The sequence below is a fragment of the Piliocolobus tephrosceles genome, chromosome 4, assembly GCF_002776525.5.
Source record: "Piliocolobus tephrosceles isolate RC106 chromosome 4, ASM277652v3, whole genome shotgun sequence".
Taxonomy (NCBI): Eukaryota; Metazoa; Chordata; class Mammalia; order Primates; family Cercopithecidae; genus Piliocolobus; species Piliocolobus tephrosceles.
Window position 1 is genome coordinate 90,639,789 of NC_045437.1, and position 19,470 is coordinate 90,659,258.

General features: G+C 36.6%; 1 protein-coding gene across 18 annotated transcripts in view; it reads right to left on the reverse strand.

Annotated features, from left to right (window-relative positions):
- The window catches only part of FAM172A (family with sequence similarity 172 member A), a 511,553-nt gene that overhangs the window by 154,565 nt on the left and 337,518 nt on the right, over positions 1-19,470 (reverse strand). For all 18 annotated transcript variants that reach the window (XM_026454283.1, XM_026454281.1, XM_026454275.1 and 15 more), the window contains 2 exons: positions 12,199-12,315; positions 4,007-4,091 (listed from right to left, as the gene is read on the reverse strand). In XM_026454283.1, the coding sequence (XP_026310068.1) occupies positions 4,007-4,091; positions 12,199-12,315 (202 nt within the window). The remainder of the gene's footprint in view (positions 1-4,006; positions 4,092-12,198; positions 12,316-19,470) is intronic.

The window sequence follows — 19,470 nt, forward strand, 5'->3', positions numbered from 1 at the left end:
AATCCTAGGGCCCTTAACAATTATGCTAAATAGGTTGGGTGCAGTGGCTCATGCCTGTAATCCCAGCACTTTGCGAGGCTGAGGTGGGTAGATCACCTGAAGTCAAGAGTTCAAAAGCAGCCTGCCCAATATGGTGAAACCCTGTCTCTACTAAAAATACAAAAAATTAGCAGGGCATGGTGATGGGCGCCTGTAATCCTAGCTACTCGGGAGGCTGAGGCAGGAGAATCACTTGAACCCAAGTGGGGGCAGTGAGCCAAGAGAGGCGGGAAAATCGCTTGAATCCAGGAGGCAGCACTGAGCCAAGACTGTGCCACTGCACTTCAGCCTGAGTGACAAGAGCAAAACACCGTCTCAAAAAAAAAAGAAAAAAAAAAAAAAAAGAATTATGCTAAGTCTCCTGTGCCTATGCTCTATAAGTGGCACAACAAAGCACACCTGTTTATAGCATGGTTCACTGAATATTTTACGCCTGCCATTAAGACCTACTGCTCAGAAAAGATTCCTTTCAAAATATTACTGCTCCTTGGCAACACACCTGGTCATCCAAGAGCTCTGATGATGAACAAGGAGATTCATGTTGTTTTCATGACTGCTAACACAATACCCATTCTGTAGCCCATGTAACAAAGAGCAATTTCAACTTTTAAGTTTCATTATTAAAGATACACATTTTGTAAGGCTATGGATGCCAGAGACAGTGATTCCTCTGATGAATCTGGGGCAAAGTTACTTGAAATCCTTCTTGAAAGGATTTACTATTTTAGGTGTCATTAAATACTTGCTTTATTGCAGTTGTGTGGAATGGATCTCACAATATCTTTGAGGTATATCTGTACTGAATGGGTAGCAGAAAAAGGTAGCTATAAATACCAGCTATAAGTATATAAGTTATAAATACTTTTATATATAAAATACATAAAAGTTATAAATACCAGCTATAAGTATATACCAACATATCTGGTTACAAAAATAAAGCATGTAGTAGTACTTATTTTGATATGAATATTTTTGTAGATACATATAAGCTAAATATTTCTGTTTACATGTTCTCTCTTATTCCTTTATCATCTAATATAACACACTGTCAAAAGTAATTAACTTTTATTTCTCGGTATTTAAATTACAGGGTACCAAGGGTGAGAAGAATGAATATCAGCAAAGGACAATAAAGGGATTTTGTTCCCTCTTCTAGGGAAGGGATTAGTGTGCTTTTGCTTGTAGTTTGTTTTCGATTGTACATTTCAATGGCTGTATGATATTTGGTGGTAGCATGACTTTCTTAATATTAACATCGTTATTTGGACAATATGTCTATTTTGGGGAGATGTACATCAGTGCCAACTTGGCAAGAGGTGGACTGTGGTGGCTTTTGAATGTGTCAGTTTGGTTAGGTTGAACTACATTTCCCAGAATTCCTTTCCTGTCTGTTTCTGATTAGGATGGTACATAAGGGAGTATTTTTGTGGAAAATTTGGAGGGTTAAAGTGAAGCAGCAGCCATTTCTAGTTCACACATCTTGTCACTTATCTGCTGGCTTGCCTTGTGGTGTGAGGCAATAGCTAGGACTGCATCTGCTCCACCTTCCCGTGAATTCTCCTTCAGCAGCTCTGACTCCTGGAGCAGGTGTATGTGTTTAGATCCATAACAAAGGGCACAGGGCTTCTACAAGACATCCACAGAAGCAACAAGAACTGATACGGGCCAGGTGTGGTGGCTCATGCCTGTAATCTCAGCACTTTGAGAGGCCAAGGTGGGAGGACTGCTTGAGCTCAGGAGTTCAAGACCAGCCTGGGCTAAAAATCAAAAAAATTAGTTGAGCATGGCGGTGTGTGTCTGTAGTCCTAGCCACTTGGGAGGCCGAGTGGGAGGATCACTTGAGCCCTGGAGATCAAGGCTGCAGTGAACTAAGATCACACCACTGCACTCTAGCCTGGGTGATAAAGTGAGACTCTGGAAACACACACACACACACACACACACACACAAACCTGATGTGGGTTTAAGCTTACCTTCCTGAACTCCAGCTCTCGCTTATGGGTTCTAGCTCATTGTTGTCTCTGCCACTTCACATTCATCTTCCCTTACCAACTGCCTGCTCTGTGAACTCAAGCTCCTCCATCAGATATAAGGTCAACATCCTTACAGAGATTGCTCAGCCAGCCTCAGGTAAAGTCCCAGTGACAAATCCGTTCCTATATGCAGTTTGTCTTCATTATTTGTGGATTCTAAACTTACAAATTCACCTACTCACTAAAACTTATTTGTAACCCCAAAATCCATACTCATGGCATTTTTGCAGTTATTTGCAAAATGCACAAGTGCAGAATGGTGAAAAATTTGAGTCATTCATTCTTAATTAAGGCTGAACAAGGTCACGCTCTGCCTTCTTGTTTCAGTTCTTACATTGTGAACAAGTATCCTTTTAATAGACTATTTAGTGCCACAGTTTTCTATTTTTGTGCCTTTTTTTGGTTTCACTGTTTACAATAGCCCCCAAATGTAGTGCTGAAGTGCTGTGTAGTGTTGCTAAGCACAAGAAGGCTGTGTTATGCCTTATGGAGAAAATATGTGTTAGATAAGCTTCATTGAGGCCTGAGTTACAGTGCTGCTGGCCATGAGCTCAATGTTAACGAATCAACAGTATATATTAAATAAGGTGTCATGAAACAAAAACACACATAAACAAGTTTACATATTGATTGGTTGACAAAAATGTGACCAGAAGCTCACAGGAACCTGGTCTTGTATTTCATCTAGGAGCTATGATTATTTGCTAATTCAGTGTTTTTAGTGACTTCACATTATATAACTAGCATAAATAATGAAAATCGATTATATAATATTTAAGAACACATACATATATACATATGTGCATAACTGTGTGTGTGTATATGTCTATCTCTATGTGTATGTATAGTAGCATATACATCTTCTAGTGGTTCTGTCTCTGTGGTTGAACCCTGGCTTACAGACTTATAAAATTCAGCTATAATTATAGTGAAACTCAGTTGAAGTTTAGGTATTAACGATAGTGATGTTTAATTATAACAGCAGTTCTATACCTAGAATCTGAACTATTCTCCAAATTATTTTCTTCAAATATGTACACATATTTTCAACTTTAAGTCCTCAGTGATTAGCTATCACGATTGTTAACATAAAGTAGTTTGCGTTCCAAATTTTACCTGTTCTCCAGCACCCATGGCCAGAGCAAACCCATTTCTGCTATCAGTTATAACAAGATGCCACTGCTCACTTGGTTGAGAACTGTGAAAGTCAAAACCAGAAAGCTTACAAATGTCACTCTCTCTTCTTATCTAGTGACTCAAATACAAAGCCTTTAGGCTGGAAATCAATGCTATCCTTAAACTTCCTAGAGTCCAACTGCTCCTGACGTGCTCACCTCTTCACCTCTTCCCTTTCAATAGGCAGTCCAGTCTTGCCTTTGTTCCCTGTGAACATCTTCAGATCCATTCCGGCTGTTGCTCCTTAAATTGCTCTGTCTCCTTTGCATAGGATGCTATCTTGCATGTTTTCCCACAGTCCAGAGTCTGTCTATCTAACCCAAGAAGCAACTAAAATCTTTACATGAAATATTTTTTTCTAAAGTCTCTAGGACACACAACATCATTGCCTGCCTGTCATATCATTGAGTTGGAACTCAGAGACACATATCCTATGAAAGATCCTATATGTCTGCCCAGTCCTTGTTGTTTAGGTATCCATGTATGTATGTCTTATCTCTCTAAGCTTCAACAGCAGTTGTCTATACTACTCTCGAATTGTTTCACCTATTCATCTTACCGAGTTTGTTGGTAAGCATTTTAAGTTACTTAACAAATATGTGATAGAGGATTCTACCCATACATAATATTACCAATAATTCGTCCAACAACTCAAAGACAAAAACAAACTAATTCACAAAATAGAATTCTACATTTCATTAGCATATTTTTCACCTTGAAAAACAACAGCAATCATATATCTCTTATCAAACACATACCTGCTGAGACTCGGGGGCAATCAGGTAGCATGGACTCCACTGATGTGTCTAATGGTTCTGAGCTAGAGACCCAATTACAACAGTTCTGCAATGTAATAGAGACAATATTGTTGAAACACAATTTAAGCCAAGACCAAATGTTGAGGAAGAGATTAATTTATCCTATGAAATCAACCACTAGACTGTATTCATTTTTCAATACACGTAACATTTTTTTCTTATGTAAACAGTCAGTAATTATTCATAATTAACATGACTGTGAAAAAGGTTTGTTTGTTTGTTTTACAATTCAGCAAATCATCTGCGCTGATATTAAGATGACATGTAAGGGCAGGGCATGGTGGCTCGTGCCTATAATCCCAGCACTTTGGGAGGAGGTTGAGGCGGGCAGATCACTTGGGGTCAGGAGTTCGAGATCAGCCTGGCCAACATGGTGAAACCCCTTCTGTACTAAAAATACAAAAATTAGCCAGGCGTGGTGGCACATGCCTGTAGTCCCAGCTACTTGGGAGGCTGAGGCAGGAGAATGGCTTGAACCCAGGAGGCAGAGGTTGCAGTGAGCTGAAATCACTCCATTGCACTTCAGCCTGGGTGCCAGAGGGAGACCCTGTCTTAAAAAATAAATAAATAAAATAAGATGACATGGAACCTTCCATGAACCATGATGCAATATATTTCCAAGTGAAGTTTAGATGGCCAAGCAGTAAACAAATAAAGGTATTATAATTAAGGGAAAATAAAATAAGTATCCATTTTTAACTTTTAGATTAAAATAAATATTAATATGAACACAAGAAAGAATAGCCAATTTTTAAACTATATTCTTTGTGTAATACCAGAATAAATGAATTTTGTATTTACTCCTCAAAATCTGACCCATATAAAAATACTATTTTTTGATTTTTACTTTTACCTGCTTTAATGAAGGCTGTTATCAAAATAGTTATAAAGAATCACCATCTGGTGAGTTGTAGCTGTGTGTCTATGGACACAAAGCCTCCAATATTAAAAATTAGGTAATTTTTAATAGTAACGATGTAATGATTTACAATTCAGAGAAATAAAATAATCTATATTCCTTCTATACATTTTAAGTCTGTATTTGAAGTCTGGCTAAAAATATGTAATTATCATCACACGGTTTTTAAAACATTTCTCAACATACAGACACATACACACGCACACACACATACGCAATGAATTTCCAGACAGATTTCTTTTTTAAAGAAATCATCCCATCAATCATTTTGGAAAAATCGGTGATTGCTATTCTGGTAAACAAGCATGTATTGTGTATTTTTAGATGCTTGCTGCCCTGGTTGTGCACCATGGAATCCGTCCTCACTGTGGAAAGATCCTTGACTGGTAGATCAAGTGTCTTATTGTATTTCCTTAATTCATTCTGTCTGGAAGAAGATGTCAGCTGTGTTGCAGTGAGGAGAGAATTTCAAAGGCCCCAGTCCCCACCAATAAAGGCCGAGGAATGGCTTTTGAATAGATTTGTCAAGGCAACCCTACTGTTCTGGGACCAGGGAGAGCAGGAATAACATAAAGGAAGGGTTGCTGTATGAGATTAGAAAGTGAAGTTCACAAAGCATGGCAGATTTTTGTAAGAAACAGTAGATCAATGAAACTATTGAACTGTGTAGGAAAAAAACATGAAAACAAACATAACATGTAGTAATGTTCTTAAATGCTTTCTCTCTATTTACATTTAAAATAGATAAAATATTAGTATTTTTCATGCATTACAAAAGCTTGGTGGTTTAAGATGGATACATATTCTACAGTGTGCTCGCCTAATCTTAATTAGCAGTTGAATGCAAAACTACACAATGTAAGGGTAGAAATTATAAAAGAAATATGGTTTTAGAAGATATTTCATACATTTGAAATACGTAAAATTAATATTACCATTGATAGAATACCACATCAGAGAGTTCTAGATAATGCAGAAGATTAGCACACAATTAGCCAGCTTTTATATACAATGTGACACTTGCTTGTAAGAAATAAGTATTCTCCAAAGCAGTGTCAAGATATGTAAATGGATGATTTGTTTTATCATTCATCACAGCCCCTAATAAATTCAAAAATCATGACTTCTATAGGTACTAAAAATAGGCTCCCAATGATACAGGGAGATAGCTGCAATGAAGAATGACTTCCTCTTTCTCTCTCTCTTTTTTTTAAACAATTCCGTCTTTTCAATGACAGCAATTAGCACTACCGACAGACAGGCAGCGATTAGGTACTGCATGTATTTTAATTATTATTCATCCAACTAGTACCTCCAAATCTGATGAAAGTCAGCTATTAACCAGGTGATATGTCGGTCTTCCTACTGTTCACCTACACATCACATATGTAAAGCTATGTCTTAGAGGATTTTCTAGTATTAATACAAGTGATGGCACATTACAATATGCAGATGATTAATCATTTTCTAAATTGTTACCTTAAAAAGCTGAACAAAATGAACTTTTGTCCAGTTTGCTCAGATCACCTTTAATTCAAACACTTAAAGCAAAATATAGGTTAACATTTTATGTTTGTGAAATTTCAGTTTTTATGTGGCCACGTGTTTAAGGCTTTGATCTCTCATAAAAACTGGACAGGGCCGGGCGCGGTGGCTCAAGCCTGTAATCCCAGCACTTTGGGAGGCCGAGACGGGCGGATCACAAGGTCAGGAGATCGAGACCATCCTGGCTAACATGGTGAAACCCCGTCTCTACTAAAAAATACAAAAACTAGCCGGGCGAGGTGGCGGGCGCCTGTAGTCCCAGCTACTCAGGAGGCTGAGGCAGGAGAATGGCATAAACCCGGGAGGCGGAGCTTGCAGTGAGCTGAGATCCGGCCACTGCACTCCAGCCCGGGCGACAGAGCGAGACTCCGCCTCAAAAAAAAAAAAAAACTGGACAGAAGTTGAACACCCTATAGTTAAAGTGAGTATGTTCAAAAGTTCTCTGCAATGACAAAGTACCTGTGTACAACTACACAGATTTGATATAGCCATTTCAGAGTGTGTATGTGTGTGTGTGTGCAGGGGCATGTGGCATTTTTACCCCATTGGGAAAATTATATGGAAAAAAGGGCAAAACAAGTTAAATGTTTGCTATAGGATAGAGTATAATGAAATAAAATAACATAAACATATGCAAAGAAAGACATGCAGTTATATCTAAATTTAATTTGTCTGAAATTTTATTTTATCAAATCTAACTCCCTATTCTGAAATGTGTTACTATAGTTTAGAAGTCAAGTCTCTTTCGATGCTTTTCTAATACTTACGTATCCCTTTTTTCAATGCCTCACTTTGTCCCCATTCCAAATTTTAGTTGAGATGAACACTACCAAAGTGTTATGGGTAGTGATGCAGGCAGCCCACTAGGAAAGTCCTACCTAAATTCAAAACATGCTGGAGAGGGTTAGCAGCCCCTGAGATTTATTCTCAGGTCCCCTGAATAGGCAACAAGGTATGTTGAACTTAAGGTACCAATAGTGCCATACTTGAGTCTCAGACGCAGCCTCCCCTAGTTCCAACAAACAAGCATAGAGAAAGAAGTCCTTGGCCAGGGCAGGCAGATAGGGACAGACTACATGACTAATGTTTCTCTGGATCTGAAGGAAAAAGAGAAAAATAGGTAATGTAGAAAGTATTTCTTTAAGCTAAGTGTTTTCAGTGTAAACATTTTTTTTTTTTTTACCCTAAAATGATGATCCTATAGATTTTTGTGGTTGTAAATTTTCCTTTTTGTAATATCCAAAATTTGGGGAGCTATTGATATGGATTAGAAATGCCTACAGGCCACAGTGCTGAGTGATTCCCTTTGACATTTGAACCAAGGTCAACAATATTTCAGAGTAGGTTTGAAATAATGTTTTTAAATAAAAAGATAACAATCTAGTATATTATATTTAAAGAGAAAAGTAGGTAGTAGCTATTCCTGTGCAAGGTGTTTGGAGGTATTTGGAGATGCTTACTGTCTTGGTTGAGGCCAGATTTTCATTCATTTTTATTGCATTTGTCTGAATTATAAATCACCATTGCTTTAAAGGCTGATTTTTTAATGTGAAACGTTTTGTGTCCTCAGACAAATACAGCTATGTTTTACTAGGTCAAGTTTCTAAGGCCCTACACTCAGAGTTGAATGGTGATGGGAAGGGTTCACAACTATTACATAAAATCGTACATCTGGTGTAGCTGGAGAATTTCAGAGGTCAGGGGTATGTTGGGAAACATTTGCCCACTCCGCCTAGACAGTCCTGGGGCTTGAAGGAAGAAGTTCTTCAGGAGCTGCCTTCATTTACCTTTTACCTCTCCTCAAGAGGCTGGCTTAGCATCTATGCGTGGTCTTTTAGTTCAGAATAGGTTTCACTTGGAGTAATTGCTCAAAGTAGTACTACTCTTTGACTTTCTTTCTTTCTTTTTTTTTTTTGAGATGGAGCTTTTGCTCTGTTGGCCAGGCTGGAGTGCAATGGCGTGATCTCAGCCCACTGCAACCTCCACCTCCTGGGTTCAAGTGATTCTCCTGCCTCAGCCTCCTGAGTAGCTGGGATTATGGGTGCCTGACACTATGCCTGGCTAATTTTTATATTTTTAGTAGAAACAAAGTTTCGTCATGTTGGCCAGGCTGGTCTCGAACTCTTGACCTTAGGTGATCCACCTGTCTCAGACTCCCAGTGTTGGGATTACAGGTGTGAGCCACTGCGCCCGGCCTGACCTTCCTTCTTTAAAGGAAACTGTTACTAATATTTATAAATTACACAAGTAATACAATAATATATTTCTTAACTTTTGTTCTGTATGCTAAATTGGTAGGTTTAAAAATTAGTTTTTTAAAAAATAAATGCATAACATCAGTAACTTTATCACATCCCTTCTTATTGTTACAGATTTAGGACTTTCAAATGCATTTTTGTTATATGGATATACTACAGCATAGTGATAAAGTCTGGGGTTTTAGTGTAACTGTCACCCAAATAGTGTACATCATACCCAATAGATAAGTTCTCATCCTTCATCTCCCACCTTCCATCTTTTGAAGTCTCCGATGTCTATTATTCTACTTGGTATGTCCGTATGTACCCATTGTTTAGCTCCCACTGAGAAGTGAGAACATGTGGTATTTAACTTTCTGTTTCTGAGTGATTTCAGTTAAGATAATGGCCTCCAGTTCCATCCATGTTGCTGCAAGATATAATTTCATTCATTTTTATGGCTGAGTAGTATTCCAAAGTATATATCTCTATATATCTATATACATATATTTAGATATGTACCACATTTTCTCTATCCAGTCATCCTTTGATGGATGCTTAGGTTGATTCCAAGACTTTGCTATCATGAATAGTGCTGTGATAAACATACCAGTGTAGATGTCTTTTTGGTAAAATGACTTCTTTTGCTTTGGGTAGATACCCAGTAGCGACACGGCTAGATCAAATAGTACTTCTATCTTTAGCTCCTTGAGAAATCTCCATACTGTTTTCCACAGAGGCTGTACTAATTTACATTCCCACCAACAGTGTATATGAATCCCCATTCTGATTGGTGTGAGATGGTATCTCATTTTGGTTTTAATTTGCATTTCTCTGATGACTGGTGATGTCGAGCATTTTTTCATATGCCTGTTGGCCACTTACATGTATCACATTAATTTAAACATATAAAACAAAAAACTTTCCAACACCCATGCTTAAGACAACCGCCCTTTCCTGTAATCCAGGTTTGTTTCTCTTCATTATTTCAAGGAGTCTTGCAGAGGGGATAGGAAATAAGAAAGGAGAAAGAAAAGGGGAGGAAGTTTCATCCTGAGAGTTTGGAAACACTCTTGCCAAACCACACTGTAATCTTCTCTACAAGAGGTCACACATTTAGGTGTGTTCCTACAAGGATACCTGTCATACACTTTTACAGTCTTTTTGTTTTCGTTTTGGAGAAGATCACTGAACAGGGGTAATTTCAAAGCCCCATCAGGAATGATCTAATAATTTAAATCTCTGAGATATTACAGTGTTTTCAATAATAACACATCTCATTTCTTTATATAGTACCATTTGCTTTTCAAAGAGCTTTCATCCTTGATTATCACCTTTGCTTCTCACAGTATTTCATGAAGTAGATGGAATAGGAATTACTGTCTCCAATTCAATTATGAAACAGAACCAAAAAGATGGAGTGGCTTTTCCAAGATTATAAATCTTAGCAAACTAGCTGGTACATGCTAGATTCTTAATTATTGATTTACCTAGCCAGAGTCATTATCAAAATTTAGTTCTCCCATATGCTTGTTCTGAATTACTTCCAGTATGTCACCCTGTTTCCTTTTTGTAAGATATTTTGAATAGGCAAACCATTCATAAAACAAAAGATGAATACAGTTTATGTGTTTTATATTATTTGGGAGTGAGACTGTAACAACAGTGACAGCTCTAACTTACCGAACTTTTTTAAAGTGCCAAGAACTGTGCTATTTCTTTACATATGTATTTTCCATCACATTTGCAAGGTAGGTATTATAGTTTACAGATGAGAAAATCAAATCTCAAAGAGATAAAATAACTTGCTTCAAACTATGAAGTTATGTAAGTGATTGAGCTGGGATATCAATTTTGATAGGTCAAAATACAAACTCTTCAAATTGCTTCCCTAAGGCTTAATTGAGGGAACTGAAAGAACTATCCAAGAACTAGGGCATTTATAAAATTTTATAAATTTTAGAAAAGCTATGCTTGCAAAGAAATTAATGGCAGCCTTGATTAAATTATGATGAATTCAACTACTGTCTAGTCAGATGGAAGCTACACAGATTAATATATTCTGACTTTTGAAAGGAACACCTAATCCAGCCTTAGTTAGAAATACTTAAAAAGTAAACCTAAATAAATTTTGTTATTTTGTCATCTGGAATGAAAAACTCATGAGCAAGGATGTTTTTAGTTTGAGCCAAGCATCAGATTCCATACTAGTTATGTGTGTGGGGAAAAGTTACTAACAGCTCATTTACTAACCTTACTATTTACATAATGCTGGGAGCTTTCTATGTTATCATCAAACACCTACATGTTAGAAAAGATTTTAAAAACCCATCTTTATATGTTTATAGTATTAAGAGGACTGGAATAAAAATATTTTAGACTTTTGCACGATGAAAGTACTTTTTCTAATGCAGAAAAACAAGTGATAACAGACTGGTGATAATTTAACGCTACTATGAAATTATATAGCCTAATTTTTCTATCCCTTCAAACATTAACTCTGTGGTCCTTACAGTGCACCATGAAGGCTGGTAGAATTTACCCACCATACAGTCCTATGGTATCAGCTGAAGGGCCACCAGGTATTCTATCAAGAAAAACTGGAAGAAAACCAAGAAGGTCAATCAACTCATTCATACTATATAAGTAAATGATTTGATTAAACAATTACTACGGCATGGGTGGCTGATGCCAACTGCTTATAATATCAGAAAGATAAATAAAAATAAAAGAAAATTTCAGCTGGATATTTGTCATAGGAATAAAAAATATAACAGGCTGAAAGTTAAAAAATAGTAATAATGGGAGCATATTCAATGAATCCTTGTTAGTTTTCAGGTTCACCGGCCCTTAGGAAGTGTGAAAAGAAGCTTTCTTAGCCTGAGGCTGAACCATGGCTGGCCCCTGGGTTTCTCTTAGCTCAAGGGTCTGGCATAACAGCATTTAAGCTTTTTTCTTCTCTTCCCTCTACTGGATGTAGTCAGCCAATCCATTTAAGAGTGGCACACACTGACTGCCTTTCAAGAAGAAAAAGAGACCAAGTGTACCCTATGCGTCGTTCTTGTAACTAAGCGGCACCAATGCTAAATAGATGGTGGAAAAATTAAGCATCAGGGAATAAGAATCTCTTAATTCCATGACCTTTTTCAGCACAAGTTCCCACCTTAGACTGAACACTATACACACAGTGTTCTATAGAAAACCAAAAAGAAGGGAGGGGGGGTTTCAAAAATATTAGTTCTTCACACGAGTTTTCTATTATTATTTTAAGCACGTCTAACATTTTCTATTTCCTCGCAATGTTCTGCCTCTAGAAAGGGAGTCTGAGGATGGGAGGTGTTACAGGTTGGTGGGGGCTCAAGACATAAAGGCTCACGCTCATTCATCTCAGCACTAAAAAAAAAAAAAACAAAAAAAAAAACAAGTCTCACCTCTCTCATCCATTCTCGAATCGTTTTGCCAGCTTCTTGATGCCACACATTGTGAACAGAGTCTGTCAATGCCACAGCAGTTACCTTATTTTTTACATCTGCTTCTCGTTGAATCATCTATTTTAAAAAAGGAAAATAAAATATTGGCTATAATTGTTTTTCCTACTGGGTGCAGCATGCTTAGTCAGAGATAACAACAATATTATATTAAAAATGAAAAAGCAATATGTATCTCTGGTTCAAAGTTACTCTTTTTTGCATTGAACACATACCCTATTCTTGTCCAGAGATGTGAAAAGACCTAATATTTTCCTTTAAAAAGATAATACCACTTAAGTCTTAGAACTACGCAGCTCTATTATTTTCCATGTGGTTTGACAGTTCGAGGATTAAAGGGATCACAGGGGAATCCCTGAGGGTTTCTTTTACAAGTTTTTTCCACCACTTCCTGCTTCAGTGCTTCAGGGAAGTTAGTACCCGGGGTTCACTGTTAGCTACTTAGGACCAACTTCTACTACTTTTCAGTAGATGGCACATCAGTAAAGAAAGACATCTTTCTTTGACTTTTCCAATTTAGCAATTCCTTGGTGTTTTAAATGCCCACAAAGATATTTTTCGCTCAAAGCCTATTAATATAATTTTGCTTTCTAACATATTTCTTTATGTTGGCAAACTATTACATTTTATAATAACTTCTTCCTATAGAATGCTATTTCTACAAAACAAAACAGCTTCTAAAAATAATAAAAAAAGATTTGCTTGGCTTGGAGATACTGATGAATTCATCAGTGGTCTGCCAGATAAAGAAATTAAAAGAGAAAATTTCTACATCAGAAGAACTGAGAAAAGGTTTTAATCTACTACACTAGTGGCCCTAATTTGGTGTAACAAATGTAAGAAAGCTTTGAAAATTACAGTTAAAATATCGTAAATAGTAACCTTGCATTTCATAATAATGTTCTTTTTTTGCTTCAAGTGTCTTTTCTCCCTCTAAATTCTTTTATTGAAAAAAAGAACAATTTCTTTATCATTTGCTGTTAATTTCTATGAATTGTCTATCAAAAATATAATAGTGCACTTCAGAAAAGAGAATTCTGAATGGCGATGAAAGTGCATACAGAGAAAGAACATTGCACACCATGCTTATGATACCAAAGGATGCCTGTTGGCATTCTGAATTTCAAATGTCTCTCTCTCTCTTAAATTTTTTTAAGCCCAGCATATGCACATGATGTCTCAATGAATACTACCTAATGGGAACCCAACTCACTGTTAATGCTACCTCACCAACACTTCTGCACCTCAACTCTTTGTGCCCTGTGTTTTCTGCTTATATAATGTAAAAATCTTAAAATCAATATTGGTTACCAACATTATAATATTACTGCAAAAATTTATCTTGCAATACCAATAATACCTTTCAAAGCATAAAATAATACTCTAAATTAATACTTCACATGAATTATTAAGTAGTATGCTACCTTCTTCTGGATTTTATTTTACAAATAGATTCTCATTGGATCACACTGGCACTAGCATATAAAAGTTTAAACCAACATTAGATGATAAAACCCCAAATTCCACAATAGTGAATCCATCTGGCTTATGAAGAAATTATATGTCCTTATTCTCATTTTCTAAATAGTAACACTTTTAGAGATCTAGACCAATTGTTGCTGAAGTACAAAATAAGAACATGCTTTCTGGTATTCTAAGGATATGCTTGCGTTTTAAAATATTTGACCTGGATTTTGTTGTGGCTGTTGTTAACATATGCAGATTTACTTAAGACAGCATCTGAAGACGCTAAATCTTGAGAGCCATTTGTGAAATGAGATACAATGAAGTAATGAATTGGTGAGGAGTTAGTGTTAAAATAGAAAACCTGGGGATTAAAATTCTACAAGCTGGAAACATACAGAGTTGTTAGAGGGACTACCAGAGGAAAATATCTGTAGTCTGTTTGTCTTTCTGGCTGACGTTTCATACAGTGGAAGTGATAATATGCAATTTATCATCACATCACACCATCACATTATAATCCAATATGATACTCTCTTACACTGTTATAGCATTTTACACTTTAAAAATCACTTTCATATTTTATTATTACAGGTCGGGAATGGCCAAATTCCAGAAGATCTTAATGCAGAGCTGTTTACAAATTAACCCAGTAGCAAAGAATTTCCAACATTTGACTGTTTAGGATTAGTAGAATTGTGAATAAGTGAATACGTTAACAGTCTAACTTTCTGGACTATTTACCTCTGTTCCAGCCTTGCTGCAGCCTACTTTAGTAGTCCTGGAACTACTTGCAACTGCCATTTCTGTCCGGACCCTCTGCTTCTTGCATTTGTTAGTCTGGGTCACAGTGACTTAGTTACTTCTTCCACTGTGAATGAGCACTGATGAAAAATACCAGAGAGAGGCAATGGTGCAGGGAGATGGAATTGAGTTTGCTTAAGAGACAGACCTTAGATGAAATATAGCCAAAGCAAGGAATGAGTGGAAGCACAGCTGGGCAGGAAAAATCCTTCTATAATGTGGTCTGTAACAGAAGACCAATAGTCTGGAAAACGCTCTCTAAAAGGGAGAAAGCCATATCATCAAAGTCCTTCTCTATAACAATCTAAGGTGGACATGGCAGTATTTAATTAGGATCCGTTGATATGAACAACTTGAAATTCTTTGTAAAATGCTTTCTATATGGGCATATGAATATTTTTCTGAGGAAAAGATCATTAACTTTCATGAGATTCTCAAAGGAAACTTAGTCTGTAAAAAAGATAAGACCATGTGATCTAAATGTCTCCATATATTCTTGAACAAATTATGAAATATCCAGTAAGAGATCCCTTTGAATAATTACCCTTAAGGTCAACATTCATTCCATTTTTGTTATAATATCTTCAGTATGGTATCAAGAGTTGGACAGAAGTGATGACAAATTTTGATACCTCAGACATCAACATCCTAAAGGTCCATGACTTAATAGGATATACATTGTAAAGTTACAATTAAAATTTGCTTTTATTTGTCTGTGTATAATATTTATTTTAATCTGAATAGCAGTTTCCAAATTTCAAAATAAAATACAAATTAATTCTCATTTTACTCTCAACTAATACGGAAATGTATGCAAAACTTGTATTATTTTCCCTATTTGTGGATAAGTAAATTGAGACAGTTTAAGAAACTAGTTAAAGGGCACCCAGACACAAAAGTGACAAAACCGTGACTTGACCATGGATATATGTCATGTTCTTTCATCTGTATTACACGAGGTCTACTTCTCAGTAATACATAACACTCTTACATAAATAAACTCATTTGATTAATTCCCTTTTCATATATACAGCATTTCATTCACTTGGACATTTTTTTTAAATGGTAAAAAGATCCAGATCAGTAAGGAATGTTGAAATTCTAAAAATCATGCCAACATAGAAATCAGCCAGGAGGAGAAACTGACAATAGCACTTTAAAATTATTACAGTTCTAAAATAATGTCTAGGATAAGAGGGAAAATTAGATATTCCTATAAATCATATTGATGATTTCAGCATTAATAAAAAAAGTGGCCCTGTTACTTGATAGTTTTGTTTGCTTAATTTACCCATTTATCCACTCTTAAGTGTTTTCACTTGAGCTTAAACATAATTAATCTGTTCTTTCCTTCACTATATGGCATGCTCCTACTCTGACAAAAGTTTAAGCCACTAAATATCAAGTGCAGTACTTTGAACAGATTAAAAACATATGCCATCTGTATGCAAGTTCATATTATTATTAACATTGTTGATGGGGTTGAAATTGGGGGGGGGGGGGAATCTTGTTTATCACTATGTTTTCTTCCAGAGTAAGAGTTAAAAAATTAACTAAGAGTGACAAGATGGGTGAGTTCATCTGAGTATAAAAGGAGTATTTGGTGAGATGAAGACCAGAGGACCAAAGGGAAGTGTGGGAGGGCCAGAGGCAGCAGGGGTACCTCTGCTCCCTTCCACGTAAAGTGCGGGCCTTCCACAGGGCTGCTACCATTTCTCTCCAGAAACCCTGCAGATCTTTTCTGTCCACCTAATTTAACTCACCATGCTTTCTCTAAGGTCCTCAAATGATGTTCCTGCCCACTGTCTTCACAGATACCTGGCCAAATCCAAATGCTTCATGTCATCTTAAGCATTCCTCAATTTCCTTTTTGTGCTTAAAAACTATTTTAGCATTTCTCTGGATTTCATTTCTTCCAGAACTCTACCATAAATGACTTTCTGCAAAGGAAAACACAAAGATTCCTTTATTTTTGCCAAATTGAATTATGATTTAATTTAATTTAAACTGAATTGAGGTAGAGAGATGCCTTAATTTACTTTGAAGGCATGGAGATGTTGATGTTATGGGGATGCTCTGCCATGAAGTCTTTGGCATATCTCTAATCCAGGGCCTTGGGTTATGGGAATTGTAAATCCAACCCAATTCAATCTCCCAACCTAAAGGAGAAAGAAACTCTAAATTAGGTTGGCTTTATCCTAACCTAAAAGAAGTTGATGCATAATCGTTTTCCTGTGTTTGTAGCCTGGCAGCCATGACACTCGGAATAATTACTTCTCCTTGTATTTTGAAGTCCAAGGAAATTCTCAAAAGAGCCAGTGTGGGTTGGGGTAGGGATGTGTATATGTGCATGCAGACCCATAGCTATGTTTGGATATATCATATGTTTTAAACATGTTTTTGAAAAAATATTTTAAAGTCTTCCATCAGCAAAAGCTATTACTTTCTTTTAAAATTATGACATGTGTTACACATATGTACTGTGGGTTACGGCATGTGAATTACTTGTACAGGAAATAATATTCTGAGAAGAAAATCAGATAACACATATTTGCATCAGATTAGGATCTGACACTACTGTACATTTATAAATCCAAGGATCATTACTACCATATGAGCATGAATGAATCATCACTCCAGTTAATAGCACAGTTGAGGTTTGAGATGCCTTTAAAAAAAAATACATGTATATAAATAGATTAGCTCCCTCTAGAGCTCCTCGAGTTAAAATTTCAGATTAAGTTGTTTCAAAGGCTTGAAAAGTATAAAATGCTGCTACCTTTTCACACTTTCATTATGCAGATCATAATTGCATTCAGTGCTTCTACTTGAGTGCAGTTTTCATGTGGTTTAATAGACTAAAATATTTTCTCACAAACCTCTCCTATCACTTTACATTTCTGTCTGCATATTCCCCATTTCCTGGTACTCTGCCCTGTGCTATCCAAGCCCACCTGGTTACAAGTGTGCCCTGTACCATGACGACTTATCAGCTAACTCTAGGTTTGGCAGTCTTTTCTGTTAGGGTCAGAGACTACTTTGTATTCTTCTTCCTGAAGATTCTTTTGGGCAAGTCTATCCCAACAGAATGCTACTAACACCATCTTTGATGTAACACTAAAACCTTGATTCTGTTACCTAAGGCACTAGCACCTCTAGTGATTATAATGAAATACACACACTTCGGTAGATATAATGTGAAGACCAAACTGCCCAGCAGGAAATTCAGATGAGTATGACATTCAACTCTCCTGTTACTTGCAGTTCACACCTCTAATCTGCATTCACAATTTCTATTTTCAAAGTAGAAGCTTCGGAAATTAAGTGCGATAGTTAAATTCAAGGATGGTGGAGTCAGATTATCTGGGTTCAAGCTCATGCTCTGCCACTTCTATCTAGCAATGATACTTTGAGTAAATTATTTTTCTGTACTTCAGTTTTGTCAGGTGAATGTCATGGGAGATGATAAATCCATGTAAGTCATAGGATTATTTTGGGTATTAAATGAACAAACTGTAAAGCAATTAGCAGAGGACATGGCACACAGTACACAATTATAACAGGTCATCCCACAAAAATATGCAATGTAAACTACTCCAAATCTTTAAAACGTGCATTATCCTCACTCACATAGAGGAAGCTAACAGAAGTATAGTTTATAAATGCACTTAATGACAAATATTACTTTAAAAAAGGCACAGGCCCACAAAGAAAATATGTACAAAGGGCTACTTTTTCCTTTGATTATGCGGTGTAAGACTTCTATGACTGCATGGCTAAGAAGCACTAAGACCTGATGATTGTGTGTATTTAAAATCCTGTCATCGGCATACTAGACCAGTCATATCACCATGCACTTGACAATGAAAACGGAATTGGTGAAGCAATACTGTGGTAGTTCTACTTTCCTCCCACCAGTGAACCCTTTCAGAATAGCTTGAGCTGGCAACGAAGCATGAAGCCACGGCTCAGCAGTGCCACGCCAGGGGAAAGAGTCCCTTTACCACCTTGTTTTCTACATAGAGGTGGTGTAAATGACTATTTTTTTTAAAAAAAAGATAATCACAGAGATATAGAGTATGTCCAGAGGAAGGCAGTATAGTGTTATAGTTAAAAGCATGTATAGGCTTTAGAATTAGACGTGCTTAGATTTTTATTTTTGGTTAATCATTGTAAGAACACCCAAATGAGAATAATACCAGTAGTCTCTTCATAGGACTGCTGAAGCATAAAGGAGATAAGGCATGTAAGAAATCAATAATGTCAGTTATTATTATTACCTTGACATTCATCTCTAATTTCTAAAATGTACCTTTTAGATGTGGTATCTAGGTACTCTTCAGTGACATCAAAATTCATACTGATAGGATAGCAGTTTTGAAGTATCATATAGCTTCTACTCCCATCTCCACCCCTACTTCCCCGATTTTGTAAAGTAAAGTGATTTGGGCTTCCTTAAATATTTTAAAGGAAATAATTAAGTATAAATAAGATGACTATAGATTCCAGTTCGCTCAGAACAGTCTTGGCTTATGACTATTAAACTGGCATAATTAATAATAGTATCTCCTTTCCCTGTTACAGTGCTCTGGTTTGAACGGGAAATAATTTGGTCATCGTATATATAACACGATGTTGAATGCTACCCTGGTAAACAGGTAAGGCTTATAAAGTTTCCTTCTGTTCAATGCTTAGCAATTTAAGCATATACCCCAAACCTATACAACTGTCTAAAAATAACGATGTAGGAAAACACACAAGAGGGATTTCAAAAGGTTTCTAAGTCCAAAATTTAAGAGCAAGCCTTAGAACTGTGCTGAGCCCTTCACAGATGGACAAGCAGTCTCACACCCTGGTTAGGTAAACATGGCCAGCTGGATCTCCACTGTAGCAACAGGATAAGACAACATTCTCTTTTCCTGTGCTTTGAAGCCCTAGCTTCAATTC